Consider the following 16,825-nt stretch of genomic DNA (forward strand, 5'->3'; position numbering starts at 1 on the left):
TCCGTTCTAAAGCAGTGCGTCTCCCACGTCAGGGTACGAGGGAATCGCCTGAGGATTTTGGCAAATGCAGGTTCTGATTCAGCAGGTCTAGGGTGGGGCCTGAGAATCTGCATGTGGGGCAGGCTCCCAGGGTATGTTGGTGCTGGGGTCATCGTAGGACTCTGAATAACGGGACTAGAGTGTCCTAACTGCGGTAGGTGGACGTAGATTATTTTTCTTTCTCGCCTTTGTTCAGAAGTCATCTATCTATCATGTATCTATCTAGTGTATCTATCATATATCTATCTGTGCATTTATCATCTATCTATATCTATCTCTGTGTAGCTCTATCTATGTATTCCCTATCTATGTCATTTATCTAAATCTACCTATCATTTTATCATCTTTATACCAGGACTGTACAAATATTTGGGCAAGATCTAACGGTCTAACCCACTCAGTGACGAAAGGAGGGGACAGAGCACATTAACATGTCCTTTCTAGAAGGCATGACTTCCTTGGATACTGTGGATACTCAAATATAATCCATTCTAAAAAGGCTCTCTCTCCTCGATCGTCTACCAAGGTCAAAGAGTCCACTTCGAGATTTTTACCTTGGCCAGATTTGGAAGTCACAGGGACCTGAAAGAGTCCTGGGCCTTAAAAAAAAATTCTGTAACCCTCATGTGACCAAACGGGGATCTCTGTGGGTTGCGCATGATCCTAAATACATCCTCTACACAGATTAAAAGTACGTGTGGAGATTATTTTCATTTCCCTCTCTATTTTTTAAAATATTAAATAAAGTAAATAGGCCTGAGACACCAACCCTTGCCTATTATCTGATCCAATTTTTATCTTTTATCATATCTCAAATGTACTTGTTTCCGAAAGATTTAGAGGTCTTCCTTTTAAAAAAGAAAAATGGAGTGTTTGTTTTCCGGCCACCGATGATATCAAGTGCCCCTGCCTTGGAGAGATTTAATATTTTTTTCCCCTCTTCCTTTACAGCTGTGGCCTAGTTAATTGTAGGTGGGAAGCAAAGTCTGAAATCATCTGACATTCTACGTTTCTCAGACATCTTGCTCCCTTAAATGGTAGGATGTCCTCCTTAATGGCAGGAAGTCGGGGTCCCAGATCAGCAACATTTGTGTTTTTTTGTGCCTTGAGATGAAGAAGAGTAAGTGCGTCCCCTGCAGTTTCCTCCCGGCGAGGGAAGAGGGCCGAGAGAGAAACGAGAGAATGACCAAGAGATGAGTCACTCATTTCCAGAACAAGAGTCTGAGCTGTGGTTGAGGGCAGATGGTAACCTCTGAATGTTGTGGCCTCAGGGCCCCTGGGACAAAGGGGTGAGTGATTCCGGACCTCAGTGTGGCTGCTTCATCCCCGCCTTGGGGAACTCAAGCCCAGAAACATCACATCGCAAGAAACCATTTCCATTTAGAAATACATGTGCGTCGCTAATATTTGAGCTTTTCAAGCTGATAAGTGGGCCCTAGTGATGGGAAGGAAAATCCGAATCTTTGTAACAAAACATTTCTTTTAACTGCTTAGTTATTTTTCAGAGGCGGGGACACGGAGTAGTCGGGCAGAACGTCTTGAAGTGCTGATTTTCCGTTCTGCGTGTGGGGCGGGCGCTGTTTATGAGCCCCTACTGTGCGCCGACACTGTGCTGCAATGTCATTTCTGTGATAGATACTCAGAGGCAGAGGGCAGGTCTTTAGAAGCAGGTGTCAAAGAACGAAACTGAAAACGGTAAACATGGCGAGTGATACTGTATTTCTCACGTTCACATCTCTCAGTCATCCTAAACCCAAGAATTAAGGGACGCTGTGGACCTATTCCAGTGGTTCTCAAAGTGCAGGCCCTGGACCAGAGTTTCAGCCTGACCTGAGAACGCGTTAGAAACGCCGCTGCCCGGGGCCTTACACGAGGCCAAACCTCAGGGCCGAGGGCCGGACAGCTGTCTTGTAACATGCTCTCTGGGGGAGTTTAATGCAGGCGGATGCCCGCGAGCTGCTGGCCTGGACTCTCGGGCGGCATCATGAGTTACAGGACTTGTGACAGTGACCCTTTTCCTTGGCTGTGCCTCAGAACCCCTGGGCTGCTTTTTAAAAATAGTAATTTCAATTCCTTCCCCCAGATCGATAAAATGGGAGTCCCTAGGGGGAGGGCCCAGGGGAAAGCATTTTGTAAGAGCTTCCCCGGTGACTGCGATGGGCAGCTGGGGCTGACAACCACTGGTCCACGGGGAAGGAGGGACCAGGTAGGGAAGGTGGCCGACTTGGCTGAAATGCTGATACCTGGGGAAAGGGAACTGGCAGTCCTCAGAGCGGGGCCCAGGCAGGCCCTGCAAACTTGCTGTTCCAGGCAGTGGAGACGCCATGCCTGAAGCCCCTGGAGGCTTCGCTGTCATCAGTGGGCACAGTGGGGGTGGGGAGGGGCCTCATTTAAAGTCAGTCAGCAGGTCTTCTCTGGCTCGTCCTGCCCAGCCACAGGCGTGAGAACTGCCAACAGTCCAGCCCCAACCGGGACCGATTGAGTCTGGCTTTGTCTGTGGGCTCAGAAGCCTGGTGTCCAGTGGCTGAGGGTGTGTCAGGGACCCTCGCGTCCCTAGGTCGTGGTTGTTTTTTCCTAAACCCAGGTCGAGCCAGCGAGCTGGTGCCCGCGACCCTGGTCTGCGCCGTCTCCCGCACAGGCTATGGCCCCTTCGGCTGCGGTCCTGATACCTCGCTCATGCTAACCCTGCCCTAGTAGGGGGCCCATCTTCAGATCCTCAGAAAGGATCCTAATCCCTCCCCAGTGGCTTTGCACGTCCTCACACCCCTGACCCATGTTCAGGGTAAGTTAAATGTGGCCACAGCGTCAGTCTGCCTGCACCCAGTGTGGCTCACTCAGCGAGCACCACCCCTGCCCGGCCTCCTTCCCTTGGCCCTGGCCCTCAGCAGAGGAGCCGGCCTGCCTTACCACTAAGGGCCCAAGATCGTGACAAGCAGAGTGGTCAGTGCTGAGTATCCAGGACAAGGGAACCGTGAGGGCCACGCAGGGGGTGTTGGCCCCAAATGTGTTAGCTGGGTGTTGGAGCGGGACTCCAGTTCCGGCCTAGGAGGGAAAATGCAGATCAAGGAGAGGTCGTAGCTGAGCCTCATCATGCAAGTGAGCTCAGGTTCACCCGGGGTCACCGAGCGGGACTACTTAGGGCGGCAGGTGCTAAGTGTCAGTACTGCTTGACCGCCTGTGGGCAGAGGCCCAGCCTGCCTCAGGAGAGGCCCAGGGACTGAACGGGGCAGAAGGAGGAGGTGTAACGCTATGGCAGGTCCTCAAAAAACTAAATGTAGAATCACCATAGGATCCGTCCTGGGTAAACACTCAAAAGAAATGAAGGCAGAGATTCCAGCAGTTATCTGGACACCCAGGTTCATAGAGGCATTACAATGGCCAAAAGGTGGATACAACCCAAGCACCCATCGCTGGATGGACGGACAAGCAAAAGGTGATGTATATGGACGATGGAATAGCATTGGGCCTAAGAAAGAAGCAAATTCAGAAGCAAATTCTGACACTTGCTGTACCAAAGATCAACCTTGCTAGGTGAAAGGAGCCAGTCGCTAAAGCACAACTAGAATAGGATTTTACTTACAGGAGGAACCCCGAGTGATCTAATTCATAGACAGAAAGTAGGACAGAAAGTGATTGCCAGGGTCTTGTTTAATGGGGACAGAACGTCAGTTTTGCGTCTGGTGATGGATGGTGGTGACAGCTACACGATGATGCGAATGTACTTAACACCATTGAGTTATACATTTAAAATGGTCAAAATGGTAAATTCTGCGTTCTGTATATTTTACCACGTTTTTTTTTTTTAAGATCAATATCGGAAACCCAACAGGTTCATCCTTCCGTGGGTCACACAGGACAAGGGCAGGGGCTTGTCAGCCCAGGGCTGACCTCTGAACACACGGTCAGTTTCATGAAACCTCGCCACATGGGCGGCTCTGGATTTCCCGTTTTGAAATCCATCCTGAGTTTTGGTAGAGGGGGACGGCTCCCTTGAGAAAGTGCCTCGGGCCACTTAATCGTGGTCCAACTCAGGAAGGAGGTGGCAGACCTGCCCATTACGGGCGCTTGATGAGTGAGCAGCCCCAGCTGCGGCACAATGAGGCCATTGTCCCAGGCTGGTGAGGAGATGCTAAGAGAAGGCACTTAGCTCCTCAGCGGCCTCTCGCAGGCGACTCTTAAATCATCACCTTTGTTCCTGTATCAAGGGGCAAACGACCAACAAACACTCCAGCCAATTCCCTCTCCCTCTAGTGGACATTTACCTCAAATGATACCACATAGAGACTTGTTCTTAAAAGAAAAAAAAAAATCATTCTATTCTACTTTTCGTGACAAATAAGACCAAGTCTAAGCTGGTTTACCTCACAGGTTTTCAGATGCCCTCATGTCCCGGGTGGGTGTAACTACTTTTTTTCTCTCTCTCTCTCTCTTGAATCACTAAAGAGAGTCCCGTTTCTCTCCATCGATGATTTCCCTGGCCTTCCTGCCTCTCCAATTGCAGGGTTGCCAGTTGAGGAAAGGGACCTCTTACAAATTCAGGGACACACTGAGACTTGGGTTAAGTAAATGTTTCGTTTCCATGAGCCGCTTGGCCTCTGTCAGAAATTGGGAGGACGCAGATTTCCAGTCATGCATCCGTTGACGACAGAGACACAGTCTGAGAAATGCGTCCCTCGGTGATTTTTGTCACTGTGCGAACATCGAGTGCACTTACACAGCCCTGGGTAATCCAGCCTGCGACACACCTAGGCTGTCTGGTACAGCCTGTTCCAGGCCACAGGCCTGTATGGCACGTTACTGTACCGATTACTGTTAGCAATTGTAACACAGTAGTAAGTGTGCTTGTATGTAAACGTATCGAAACGCAGAAAAGGTACAGTAAACCTATGGTATGAAAGATAGGAAATGTTACACGCATATCGCATATCGGACGCTTCCCATGCATGGTGCTTGCAGGACTGGAAGCTGCTCTGGGTGAGCCCGTGAGCGAGGGGTGAGTTTTGTGAAGGCCTAGGGCATACTATTCACTGCCATAGACTTGATACACACTGTACCCTCAGGCTACACTGAATTTATTTTAAAAATGTCTCTCGCTTTGATAACAAATGAACCTTAGCTTACTATAACCTTTTTACTTTATTAACTTCTTAATAGTTTTTAACTTTTCGACTCTTGTATAACACTTAACTCAAAACGAACACCTCGTAACGATATCATGACAGCTACAAGGTCACTAGGAACCAGAAAGTGTTCAGTCCCATGACCTCAGGGGGCCAAGGCTGTGTAAGCGGTCCGTCCTTCATTGAAACGTCGTTCTGCAGCACACGCCTGTAGAGGGAATGTCAAAAGGCTGATGAGAATAACCTGGCAGGACCTGACTTCCTTCTCCCCTGTCACTCGCCTGCTTCCACGCAGGTCAATTGTGTCCCCATGGGTGCTTGACCACTGCTCTAAAGGGAAGGATATAAAACTTCCTAGCAGATGGAACAGGGTCTGGCCTGCTTTGCCCTCCCTTCAGCCTTCCATCCAGCCGTGCCCACCTGGTTGCCTGGTCACATACCTTTTGGTCTGCCTGCTCTCCGTGTACCTAGTTTCTTGCCTCCTTGTCGACCTGAACTCTGAATTCATTATTTATGGATATTGTGATGGCCTTCATTGAACTTATCGATTCACCTTGATCTTTAAACCGTGGATGATTCTGGATGTCTGTGGCTGGTGTCCTGATTTCCCTAATTATAATATGCCTAGATCTCCAACCCCAATATTGTTCTTGAATTCCCAAGCTCTGTTGCAAAATCCTAAGCCTACTATCCTCAGTCAGCCTCGATTGCCAACAGACCACACTACCTATAATTTAAAAGATTCTGAAAAGCAGCATTTCAAAAATATTTTTTATCTATAAGAGATTTTAATGGAAAGGTACAGCATTAAATTCTTCAGTGGTAGTCTAGGCAACTCACAAAATTACTAAGTTTATCCTGAAACAGACCCAACTTTGTATGTATTGAACTTTTAGGCTCATTTTGAATTTAAAATACAGAAGTTCAATTCATTGGCTCATCCAGCTCAACATAGGAAACTCATGGTCGCTTTTTGCTCTGTTTTCTGTGTTTGGGGTTTTCTGTCATTGTCGTTATGGGTGTTGCTTTATGAGAGGACTTTTGTTCAGTTTAGAAAATGTGATAGACTAGAATAAAACAGACATTTTTGAATATGGTCTCGGAGCCGTGGGCTTGTCAGAGTGCCGGCCTTTGGGCTCAGTGATGCTAAGGATGCAGAGTACTGGGCTGGGACAACATGGTGGTCTGCAGATTGCTCACGGCTTGGCTCTTCGGACGGCCAGACATCTGAGCATCTTTGTATCCTTTTTCCCCTTGAGAGAATCATTCTAAGAAACCGAGACGGAAAATGTGGCCTAGAAAATGGCTTCCTGAAGTCATTAGCTCACCAAGATTGCGTTTGACCCACAGAAGCTACAGCGACCCCCACCTACATTAGCAAGACCATCGCATTCTCATTCATCAGCCGCCTGCATTATCATCCTCACAGCGGGTCAGGTCTCCATTATGGAATAAGAAGGGGGAAGTAGGGCTAACACCAATATGCTGGCCCTTTCAGAAGCCGAAACAAGGAGAACAGTTCCCCCTGTGAGGGGCTTACGCTGCGCCAGGGGTAGATGTTACGAAGGCGTGTCCCCCAAGGGCACAGGGAGAGTGACAAGCCTGTGTTTGTATGTGAAACGCGCATTTTTAGTCACGCCGCATTTATTACATTCTTACTAAGTTCAAGACACAGGATAAAAGAAAAAATAGGATTGCTAAATTAGGAGTTTTAGACAAGAAAGAGACTTCACTAAAAATAACTTTTGACCTCTAATATATCGTAACAAAACATACAGCAACAGGTCCTCGAATAGCATCGTTTAGTTCAGCGTAGTGGTTTCTTTATAACATCGAGCTCTTGTTTACGTCAATTAGCCTATGGTAATATTGGTTTAAATAGTCATCCTTTCTCTTAAAGTCACAGACCCTATCGATGGTGTTCAGTGAGGACGTGCTGTGCCCGCAGATGGGTCCAGGATTAAGAGGAATTTAAGCTATGGGTAAAACCTGAGTCCTTCTCCCTATTCACCTCCTGTAAGTTTCCCTCGCCTTCCTTTATGTCTGGAGGAGAGACATTAGCTTCCCAGCTTCTAAGATCTCGTCACTTCCCACTTCCCGCTTGGAGGGAACGTGTTAATTATCTCTCAAGAGCTCTCTTCTGAGCATTAACTCCTCCTCCTCCTCTCCCGTGAGATGGAAGTGATTCTTGAGCTCTCGTCCCTCTCCACGGAGACCCTCACTCCCGATGGGGCCCCAGACCACTTCTCCTTCCAAGCGTCTGTAACGTCTGAATAAAACGAGGCCTATGTGTTTTCGCATAGGGCTGTGATCACACAAGCACATGTCGCAAAATATGTGCTCGAAAATCATCCCTGGCCACTGAGTTCGATGGAAACAGAATCGTAAGAGATGAAGAAAAGAGTTTCTGGGGGCCTTTAGTTTCTCATTCAGGGCCTGGACTGATTTAGTTCAGATGGCCCTGACTTGATTTCTGTTGGGGTCTGGCATGTATATGAGAACTCACTTTCGTAACAGGGGTAATTGATAGGATGACATCACTTTTACGGCCATAGGGCCTCTTGTATAATGGTTTGTAGAGCTTGGGGGAGATATTTCTAAACATAGCTCTTGGCATTCGGCTCTGGAGCACTTCAGCCAGAGGGCAGCTTCTGCCTCCCTCTACTTTCCCAGGGACCCAAAATATTTTACATACACAGCCAAGCATTTTTTAAAAATTATCCTCCTGCCCCCAAACGAGCGGAGTGCTCTCCCTCGCATTTATATAAACAGGCCCTCAAGTTCTCAGGTTGAGGCACGGTGACGCAATGATGACTCTCTGTCAGAGCTGGGACATTTTCCAGACCCAAATATGGGATTAAATGTGTTAGCGAGTAGCCCTGAAACGCTTCAGGATCTCAGAAGATTGTTTGAGTTTGGGTTTTACACGTCACCCGCTCACTTTACCTTACAAGTGCTATTCTAAATATCCCTCTTCCCAAAGAGCTGGCACTGGGATTATAAAGTGACAAATAGGAACTTCCAAAAGGGGTGGGACCTTCCGCCCCAGAAGATGGGCTGCGTGAGAGTGTCAGGAGCAGAGGGAGGGGGAGGGGGAGGGGGAGGGAACTGTCAATAAAGGGAGAGAGGATGCTGGGCCCCTCTGTAGGTCCTACCTCTGCTTCCCCAGAACCTGTCTGCGGCAGGCGTTTTGGGGGCTACATTGTTGGGGGGCCAGCAGGCCAGCACCCGAACGCCAGTGCCTTCTGCTTGCCGCCCACACTCCATCCTACCCAAAGGCCAGCTCGTAAAATTCACTTAGGAAAGCAAGAACGCTGCCACCTCATACCCACTAGGACGGCTAAAGTCAAAAAGACAGGCAGGAGCAGAGCGGGGCCGGCGAGGATGCGGGGGACTCGAAGTCGCCCGCGCTCTGGCGGGAGAGCGGAGCCGCTGTGAAGCTCAGCTCGGCCGCTCCCGAAAGGTTCGACACAGAGATGCCTCACCGTCCTGCAGTGCCACCCCCAGGTGTCTGTCTGTCTACCCAAGAGGAGGAGAAGCACGCGCCCAGCCGAAACCTCAAAACCCCCCGCATAAGTACCCACGGCAGCATTCTCCGTGAGTGCCCCAAAGTGGGCGCCACCCAAGCGCCCGCGCCTGGATGGACGGTGAACAAACGTGGTCTAGCGAGGCAACGGGTTTGTCTTCGGCAAGAAACAGAAACGAAGTGCCGATACTTGCCGCATCATGAATGAACCTCGAAGGCGGGATGCGAAGGGAAAGACGCCTGTCCCAGAGATCACTTTTATGTGGAACGTCCAGAATAAGCAAATCTGTAGAGACAGAAAGTAAATGAGAAGTTGCCAGGGGCTGGGGGAGGGAGGGAGGGAGGGAAAGGGGGCAGGGGTATAGGGTATATCTAAGGGGTGTAGGGTTTCTCCTGGGGGGTAAGGAAACATTCTAAATTTAGACCGTGGCGATGGTTGTAGAACCCTGTGACCGCACTAAAAAAAAGCATTGACTTGTACACTGTAAATGGATGAAGTGTACGATATATAATTTATATCTCAATAAAGTGGGATTTTTTTTTTTTAAGAGTTCCAACAAAGAATTATGGGCCACTCTCGTTTAACGACTAAACTCCCAGCTCTGCCCCGACCAGCATTCTGGTTATATGTGGAGATTTAATAGCAGAAGCATTCAGTGGATGGAAAGAACAAAATGTGCAATAGATTTAAACCTAACTTTAAGTCCCGTGTGGGGAGTCAGGAGGGGAATGTAGAATTAAAATGCGGATTTGTAGCTAATAGCTGAAAAGATCCATATGTGGCCCAGAAAAGTTAACCACACACAGGACCTGAAAGGAATCTGCTTTCTGCAAAACCTGAATACTACGGCCGATGGGTGTTTCTGAACACAACCCTGCTTTTTCCTCCCCGTGGTGGATGTATTTATTTTCCAGCACCTTCTCAGGCTCACTTTGGAATAAGTTGCCCGTTGATCCTCTTTAGTTCTTCCAAGAGAACAGATGCGGCTCACAGCGAGGCCTTAATTCTGGTTGAAATGTCTTGGTACTGGGCCTCAACTGGACCGGGCTTTGATGTTAGAGAAACTGCCCTTTACACTCAGATTCTATCAGTAAACGATAACAAAACACATTTGAGAGACTCTTGTGAAAAATGCTATTTATGCCTCCTGGTTGCTGACTTCTCCACCCAATCTTATGGCTGACATTTTGTAAAACAGACATCAGTCAATAGCCACCAAATAATTAAGATGGGTCACTCAGATTGCATTTCCGAATATATTTCTTTGGTTGCTGTAAATACACTTCTCCGTGCGTACGAGTTTCTGCGTCTTTGGGTATTTGCAAATTTCGTTCATAATTGTACTACATGTTACTTGCAACTTAAAGTTTTTCCGAGTCCTTCTTGAGGTAGCGATGATGTCTGAAAACATCCCTAAAGTCAGGCAAAGCCATTTATGGATTAAAAAAATATATATATTTCTCTGTCTTTTACGAAAACAGTGAATAAGAGTCTGGGAGGAAGGACGGGAACACGGTGGAGTGGAGTTGGAGGCGGGGCAGGAGAGGAACGGGCGGACGGGGTGAGCGCAGCTGGGAGAGGCTGGGCTGGGGGTGCCGGCCAGCGCCTGGCTCGGTCCTGTGGGCCCCGCAAGGTCGCACTCAGCTCTCCTGCCTTTGGCCTCCGTGGAGCGCCTGCCGCCCGCCAGGCCAGCACCCGAGGTAGAGGCCCCATCTTCAGTCCCTTCCCAAACATGGAGCCACAGGACCAAGAATTCAGTCCTGCTTGTCGTGTCCCCGGAGCACGCGACAGGTAAACCCACAATAACTGACCCAATCCTACCAACTAAATGAATCAATATTTAGACTCTTTTCACCCCAAACGTGGGCAAAAAATTCGTGAAAGGAGAGGCGATTGCCCTTCATTATGTCTTCCCAGCATCTCCGTGGTGTTGCTCACCATTCAGACCCCCAGGCGGCCCCCGATGCCTTACTCTGTGTTTTGTGATCAACCGTCTAAGTGGTGAACTGCCTAGAAAACCCCAACTTTCTATGATTTTTGAGGAAAGAATAAAGAAAGTGATTACAAGGAGTTGGGAGTCAGTAAGACAAGGCCAGGTCATGCATTTGCCCAGTGAGCACTGGTGTCAGGTCTCAGCTCCGTCACAATGTCCATGTGGCCTGGGAAGGCCACTCTGACCCTCTGCACTGTGATTCACCCTTCTGCAAAATGAAGACATACACACGCACACAAGATACACAGACACAGTCACACATATACCTGTATGCAGACTCACACAAAATACACAGACATGCATGCACACACAAACACATACATGCATGTGCACCGAGACACAAATACAGACAGACACACATATACATATAGTCACCCGTATACATGGAAACACATGTAAATACACAGACACGGACACACATGCACACACAGAGACAGACACACGTACACACAGACACACATATATACACAGAGACACACACATATACACACAGACACACATATGTATACATGCAAACACACGTATACAGAGACACACATGCATACTCTCACACACACACCTGTACCTAATGGCTCCGAGCTTTATCGATCCCTCTTAACAGCACAGGCGTCACGGTTGTTGGTCATGTGCTATCTGCACCCATGGCCTCTCCGAGGCCCTCTAGGCAGCTGCCCTGTGAAAGTCTAGATTAGCGACCTGGAGTCTAGGGCAGGATCAGAGATACAACTGAACAGCCTGGGCCGGTGAAACTGGGCAGGATCCTCTGCTAGCGCTGGGCACAGCCTGTCCCTGTCACCTGTGCTTCCAAGGGCCGGAAGACGTAAGACCCCTGCTGATACTACCAGGCTCAGAGTGCAGGCTTCCAGAGCAGGTGTCTGTGGAGGACGCCCCTGTTCCTGCGCGAGGAAAGACTTCAGGGCAGTTTCAGTAGGTTTCACTGTTCTCAGGAATTAATATGTTGATGTTATATGTGTTTGCGTGGTTTGTTTTTTAAAAGCTTATTATGGCAACTTTAGACTTAAAAGATTCTTAGACTGTAAGTTAAAGATATATTTAACTCTAAAAAAAAAAAAAATTTTTTTTAAGTCACATTATTTAATCAGAAAGTAAACAGTGCCTTTGAAACTGTCCCTATCTATTCCGTAATTGTACGCTTTGGATGAGAGCCTGGTTCACAGCCAGAATCCTCAGAGGATGGAGAGCGTGAGCTCAGGGACATGGGCAAAGCTAACAATGTGATTGCTGGCCTTCATTTTTTCTTGAAAATACCGAGGTGGTTAGCTAATGGTAATGGGACGATCATTTTTCACATACCACTTATCTTTTAATTTAGCTTTTTTCTTCTTTATGTCATTCTCTCTCTCCCTCTTTCTTTTCTCTTTCTTAAATAAAAATATCTCTGCTGCTGGGGTGTTGGCAGAAAGGCAGGATTCCTTAGTAGCCCCCCACCTTTTATTATAGGGTTTGTGGAAATAAATGAATAATATAATATATGGAAATGAGAGGGTACGTAGTGTTTTACCCCAGAGCCGTTACTCATGGAAAAATAACAAAGTTCATTAAAGGAGTATAAATGAAAATGGTCTACCTATAGTCATTACATTAATTAATGTGTCAATCCATAGGGCAAAGAGAAAAGGGATTAAGAGATGATACTGAGAAACACAAATTTCAAAATGATCTCAAGATTTTCATGTTATCAGTGGTAGGTGACGTCCCTAATTATGGTAAGTGCTCCAAAAAAATAATAATAAAGTATTAAAAATCAGTCACATTCCATGTGTAGTATAATGCCGTTTAAGTATATTACCTCATTTAATCCTCACGACAACCCTGTGAGGGCCTAGGATTCCTGTCTTACAGATGAGGAAGTAAGTCAGAGAAGTTAATCTGTCTAAGGCTATACAGCAAATGGGAGTGCCAAATTCAAATTCAGGTCTGTCTGACTTCAAGACATTTCCATTGGTTAGTGAGTTATATGCTCTACTTCTTTCCTGATAATACTAAAGGTTCAAGTTGAAGAGACATGAATGAATGAATGAATGAATGAATGAATGAATGAATGAACGAACGAACGAACGGACGGACGAACGAACGAACGAACCAGAAGAATGTGCAGAAGGCAGCTATGCCTCGGTAACTTCCGTGGTTTTTTTCAGGGACGTGCAACCAAAATGTTACTAAGACTAAACACACCCCTTCTCGTAACTGGCGGGGGGTGTGGTGACCAAGCCTCTCCTACCTGTCACCTCTCCCTCCCGCTCTGGAATCTATTAAATTAGGATGCAGATGCCTTTATGAAACACAGATGAAAACGAACTCAAAACAACGGAGTTGATGTCTCACATAGCCATCCCATATTTAGCTGCTTGCCTTTCCTTGGATCGGGGTCCACACAGGACTTACCGACGTGTAATAAAGTGACGAGAGCTTTGGGAGAAAACGGCCCACCATGGGGAAGCCTGGGATGTGTGGCCTTTTCCTTTTTTATGTGCTTTCCTCCCAGATCGAGGATGTTGATATTAAATCGATCAGATAAGTTTTCTTACAGTCCTTATACTCCTGACCTCGACTTGGGAAATCCCCAAAGAAAATGCCTGGGATTTTACAAACTGGTCACAGAAATAGCGATTTCTCCAGGGCTGGTATGAGACGGGGCTTTTTGCTTCACCGTGCAGACACTCGCTCTGGTTGTTCAAGTCTGAAAGAGTTAAGAGAAGAGACGGAATGCCTGGGGAATGTTGGCAGTGTGGCCACAGCCCTCTCCTCTGCTTCTCACCCTGGACGGACTCCCGGATCCACGAGAGTTCAGTGATGACTCTGGGCTCATGCTCTTCCCTCAATTCTGCCCAGAGAGCCAGCTTGGTGTCCCAGCCGTCCACCGAGAGGGAGGGATGTGCGATTATCTGGAGGGTGAGGGCTGTTTTCACCTTGTCCCTGGACGGTTTCCAGAGTCAGGGAGAAAACATTTTGATTTAGGAACCATTTGCTAATCCTTGTGGGAAAACAGTCCCTGAAGATTAGCGGGGCCAGTAGTGAGGGAAGGTAGGGGAGCGGAGAGGGGAACAAGAGCAGACGGAGTTATTTTGACTGCATGTTTCCCTGGCCTGATTAAATCTAGTGACATCTGAACTTTGCATTACTGAGAGAACCCAGCTCCGTTCGTGAGGCCTGGGACCGGAGGGTAAAGGCGGGGCCTGGAGCTGGCATGGCCGCCGGGGCGCTTGGCACCGAGGACTTGCTCTGTAGCTGGGACCGGCTGGTGTGGGACCTGACTTGCCGGGCGCTGAGGACGTGCCGAGGGGGAAATCTTCGGGTCCTGCAGCTGATGCTGAAACCATGGTGCTTCTCCAGGGCTATCTACCAGGTGGGACCTGCAGCTCCTCTCACGTTTCTCTGCAGCACGAGCAGTCGGTGGGGAACGGTGGCGAAGGGGCGGAACCTACTGCCGCGTGTCTAGGACTGCGCAGCGTGTTCTCGTAAACGGGGGCGGCGTTCCCCGAGCGTGCCCTTCGAGGCGCCAGGCGCTGGGAGAGGGGCTTCGCGAGCGGTATCGAGTTCCGTTTTCCAGACGACCCGATAAAATGGTTGCTTAGGTCATCGTTTCGGAGATGAAAGGGTACTGAAAGTCAGAGAAGGGCTTAAGGTGTCCAGAGTCACCCCGCTGATAAGTGACGGAGCCCTGTGACTTCGACCCAAGTTTTTCTGGCCACAAAGACAAGGGTGTTCTTTCCGTGATGCGTTCATGCTCCTCTCACGAGAGATGCTGTTTTCTCAGGGGTGTGTGTGTGTGTGTCTCTGTGTCTGTGTGTTGGGGTGGTGACAAGCCGGTCAGGGGCCTTGTGTCTGTGGGGACAGGCTACTCAGAGGGAAGAGTAAGAAGCAACGATAGCGAGTCTTCGTCCTCCCTTCCCTGTCTGTCCCTTTGGTGGCTCACATAGCCGCCTCTGAACCCAGACGTTTCCACAAGCCTCCTCTTCGCCAATGTGAGAAAAAGAGAAATTCTTCTGCAGGAAGGTGGCCCTTCTGAGTGCGTGGGCTGGGGGCACGGGGCACTTGAAAGGGAGAAGCAAGAGTGTCTGCTTTCCCCATCCATCTGTCCACACTGGTGACGTTTGGCTACGGGGACTTCCGCCCTGACAGCCCTGGCCCAGCCTGCGAGGAAGGAACCAGACAGGCTAGGTTGGCAGTGAAGTCAAAGGAGCAAGGACACAGCACGTCTTGAAGCAGTTGTCACTAGCTCTTCCTCAGTCGACAGTGTTCTGCGACCTAGCTTATTTCCCTAAGTCAGCTCGAGTGGTTCGGACGGACCTCTCCTCTGCGGCTGGCTCTCCGCACTGCTGGGAACCAAGCAGCCACAGCTGGGCTTTGTATTTTCAGGCGTAATTTACCAGGGTATAATCCCTTAATGAGCTGTAATGCCTAAACAATGCAGGACCCCGTGGTTACCCTTCCCCACCCCACACACCCACCCCTCCTCACGGAATGTCTGGACTTGCATCCAAGGGACAGCTCCTTCGAAGATGGGTCCCAGAGCCCCGGGTTGACCTCACTGAGGGGCGCAGCCCACCTACCCCTGCTCCCTCATCTGCCCACTGGCAAACGGAGCGAAGACCATCCACATGGTTTCTGAAAATAAGATTCCCCGCCCCCCCCGAATTCTTGTGTTTGAAGGGCACACATCCATGGTTTTACAAGTAAAAGTAAATATGTCTGTAATCGGCCTTCTATAAAAGGAACTCGAGTGAAGTCTTCCTAAATTTGACAACAATCCAAAAAAAAATTTTATGATATTTCCAATGACAAGTTGTGAATCTGAAAGAATTCTAGGGGGGAAAAAAAATCTCCCAGATGGGGCATTCAGTCAGTCACATGGTTGGCTTGTCCATCTGAAGATTTTTCTGAAACCCTGGTTGAGAGTCAAATCTCAAACAGCTCAGTGTTTGGGGGGTAGTTTCTTCGTCAAGATGATTCTGTCTCCTTAGCTGTTGCCATGGTTGTGAACGATGGCGAATGGCTTCTTACCTGGCCTCCCACTTTCTTTTTACGCCCCGTTTGCCTTCTCTTTTGACTCAGAAAGCTATATAAAAACCAAGATTCTAACCCGAGTACGCGGGGTGGGATTCCCCACCGTGGGGGCCCTTTTCAGGACTTCCCTTAATGTGGTAGTCCTGAGGAGAACACTGAGTTAGTTGTTGGCCACCGGGCTTGGAAGCAAACTTTGTTGCCACTTTGCCTCTGTTCAGTTCGTCAGACGCCTGCAGAGTACCACCCGCCTTCGCCATCTCTCTTAGAGAGCGGGGGGATAGAGCTTCGCAGCGGCGTACGACTTAAACGAGGCACCCTTGTGAACGGGTGCTGCAGATACCAACGTCCATGCAGATGGGAGGTGCCGTTCTTCAACATTTTTAGCTTGGGAAAAGTTCCCCGAGAGCACCTTCATTTATTAGTGAGTGAGCAGGGGACAAACGGCCATCTTGGTGTATTTCGTTCAGGCAGTTGTGACAGCTGAGTAGGGGAAACTGTCTGTGTTTCTCTTTGTTCTCACACTGCTCTCACACTCACAACACTTCGGGCACCCAGCGTGGGGGTTTTCCACACCGAGCGGTTGTGATGCTCACTGCCTAGACTTCACGCACAGCCCAAGAGACTGCCCGCACTTCAGACGCCAGTCTCCAGTAGGAGGTCCCCAGGTTACGCACGACTTCTGTCCGACTTGGCTACACATTGGACATTCTTAGGACCCCCTCCTTGGGTGTAATCATTGGCTGTAGCAGCTCGCATAACGCAGGGAACACTGGCTTACATATACCAGTTTCATTGTATGATACAGGACATGATACAGGATACGGAGGAACAGCCAGATGAAGAGGTACAGAGGGTGAGGTCTGCAAGAGTCCTGAGTGCCTGAGTGTCCGTCCCCATGGCGTGGGGGAGTGTCGTTCTCATGACACGTAGTTGTGTTCGCCAACCCGGGGGAAAGCAACCCGCGCCCCGTACTTCTGAGATGTTTACGGAGGCTTCTCCATGGGAGCGTCATTGATCATTAGCTCCATTGCCAGTCCTTCTCCTCTTCTGGAGGGGGGTGATGGGGCTGAAAGTTCCAGGCTCCTAATCAGGGCTTGGCTTTTCTGGCGACCAGGCCC

General features: G+C 48.9%; 1 protein-coding gene across 8 annotated transcripts in view; it reads left to right on the forward strand.

Moving 5' to 3' along the window:
• FRMD4A (FERM domain containing 4A) overlaps positions 1–16,825 on the forward strand; it is a 522,413-nt gene that overhangs the window by 256,793 nt on the left and 248,795 nt on the right. Inside the window, exon 1 of one of the 8 annotated variants that reach the window (XM_036227001.1) lies at positions 12,258–14,046. The exons of 5 other annotated variants lie outside the window; for them this stretch is intronic. In XM_036227001.1, the coding sequence (XP_036082894.1) occupies positions 13,888–14,046 (159 nt within the window). In that variant the 5' untranslated portion in view covers positions 12,258–13,887. Of the gene's footprint in view, positions 1–12,257; positions 14,047–16,825 lie in introns of those variants that run through there. 2 more of the 8 variants (XM_036226992.1, XM_036226989.1) reach the window with 2 other exon arrangements.

This window comes from Rousettus aegyptiacus, unplaced genomic scaffold, assembly GCF_014176215.1.
Source record: "Rousettus aegyptiacus isolate mRouAeg1 unplaced genomic scaffold, mRouAeg1.p scaffold_m13_p_10, whole genome shotgun sequence".
Taxonomy (NCBI): domain Eukaryota; kingdom Metazoa; phylum Chordata; class Mammalia; order Chiroptera; family Pteropodidae; genus Rousettus; species Rousettus aegyptiacus.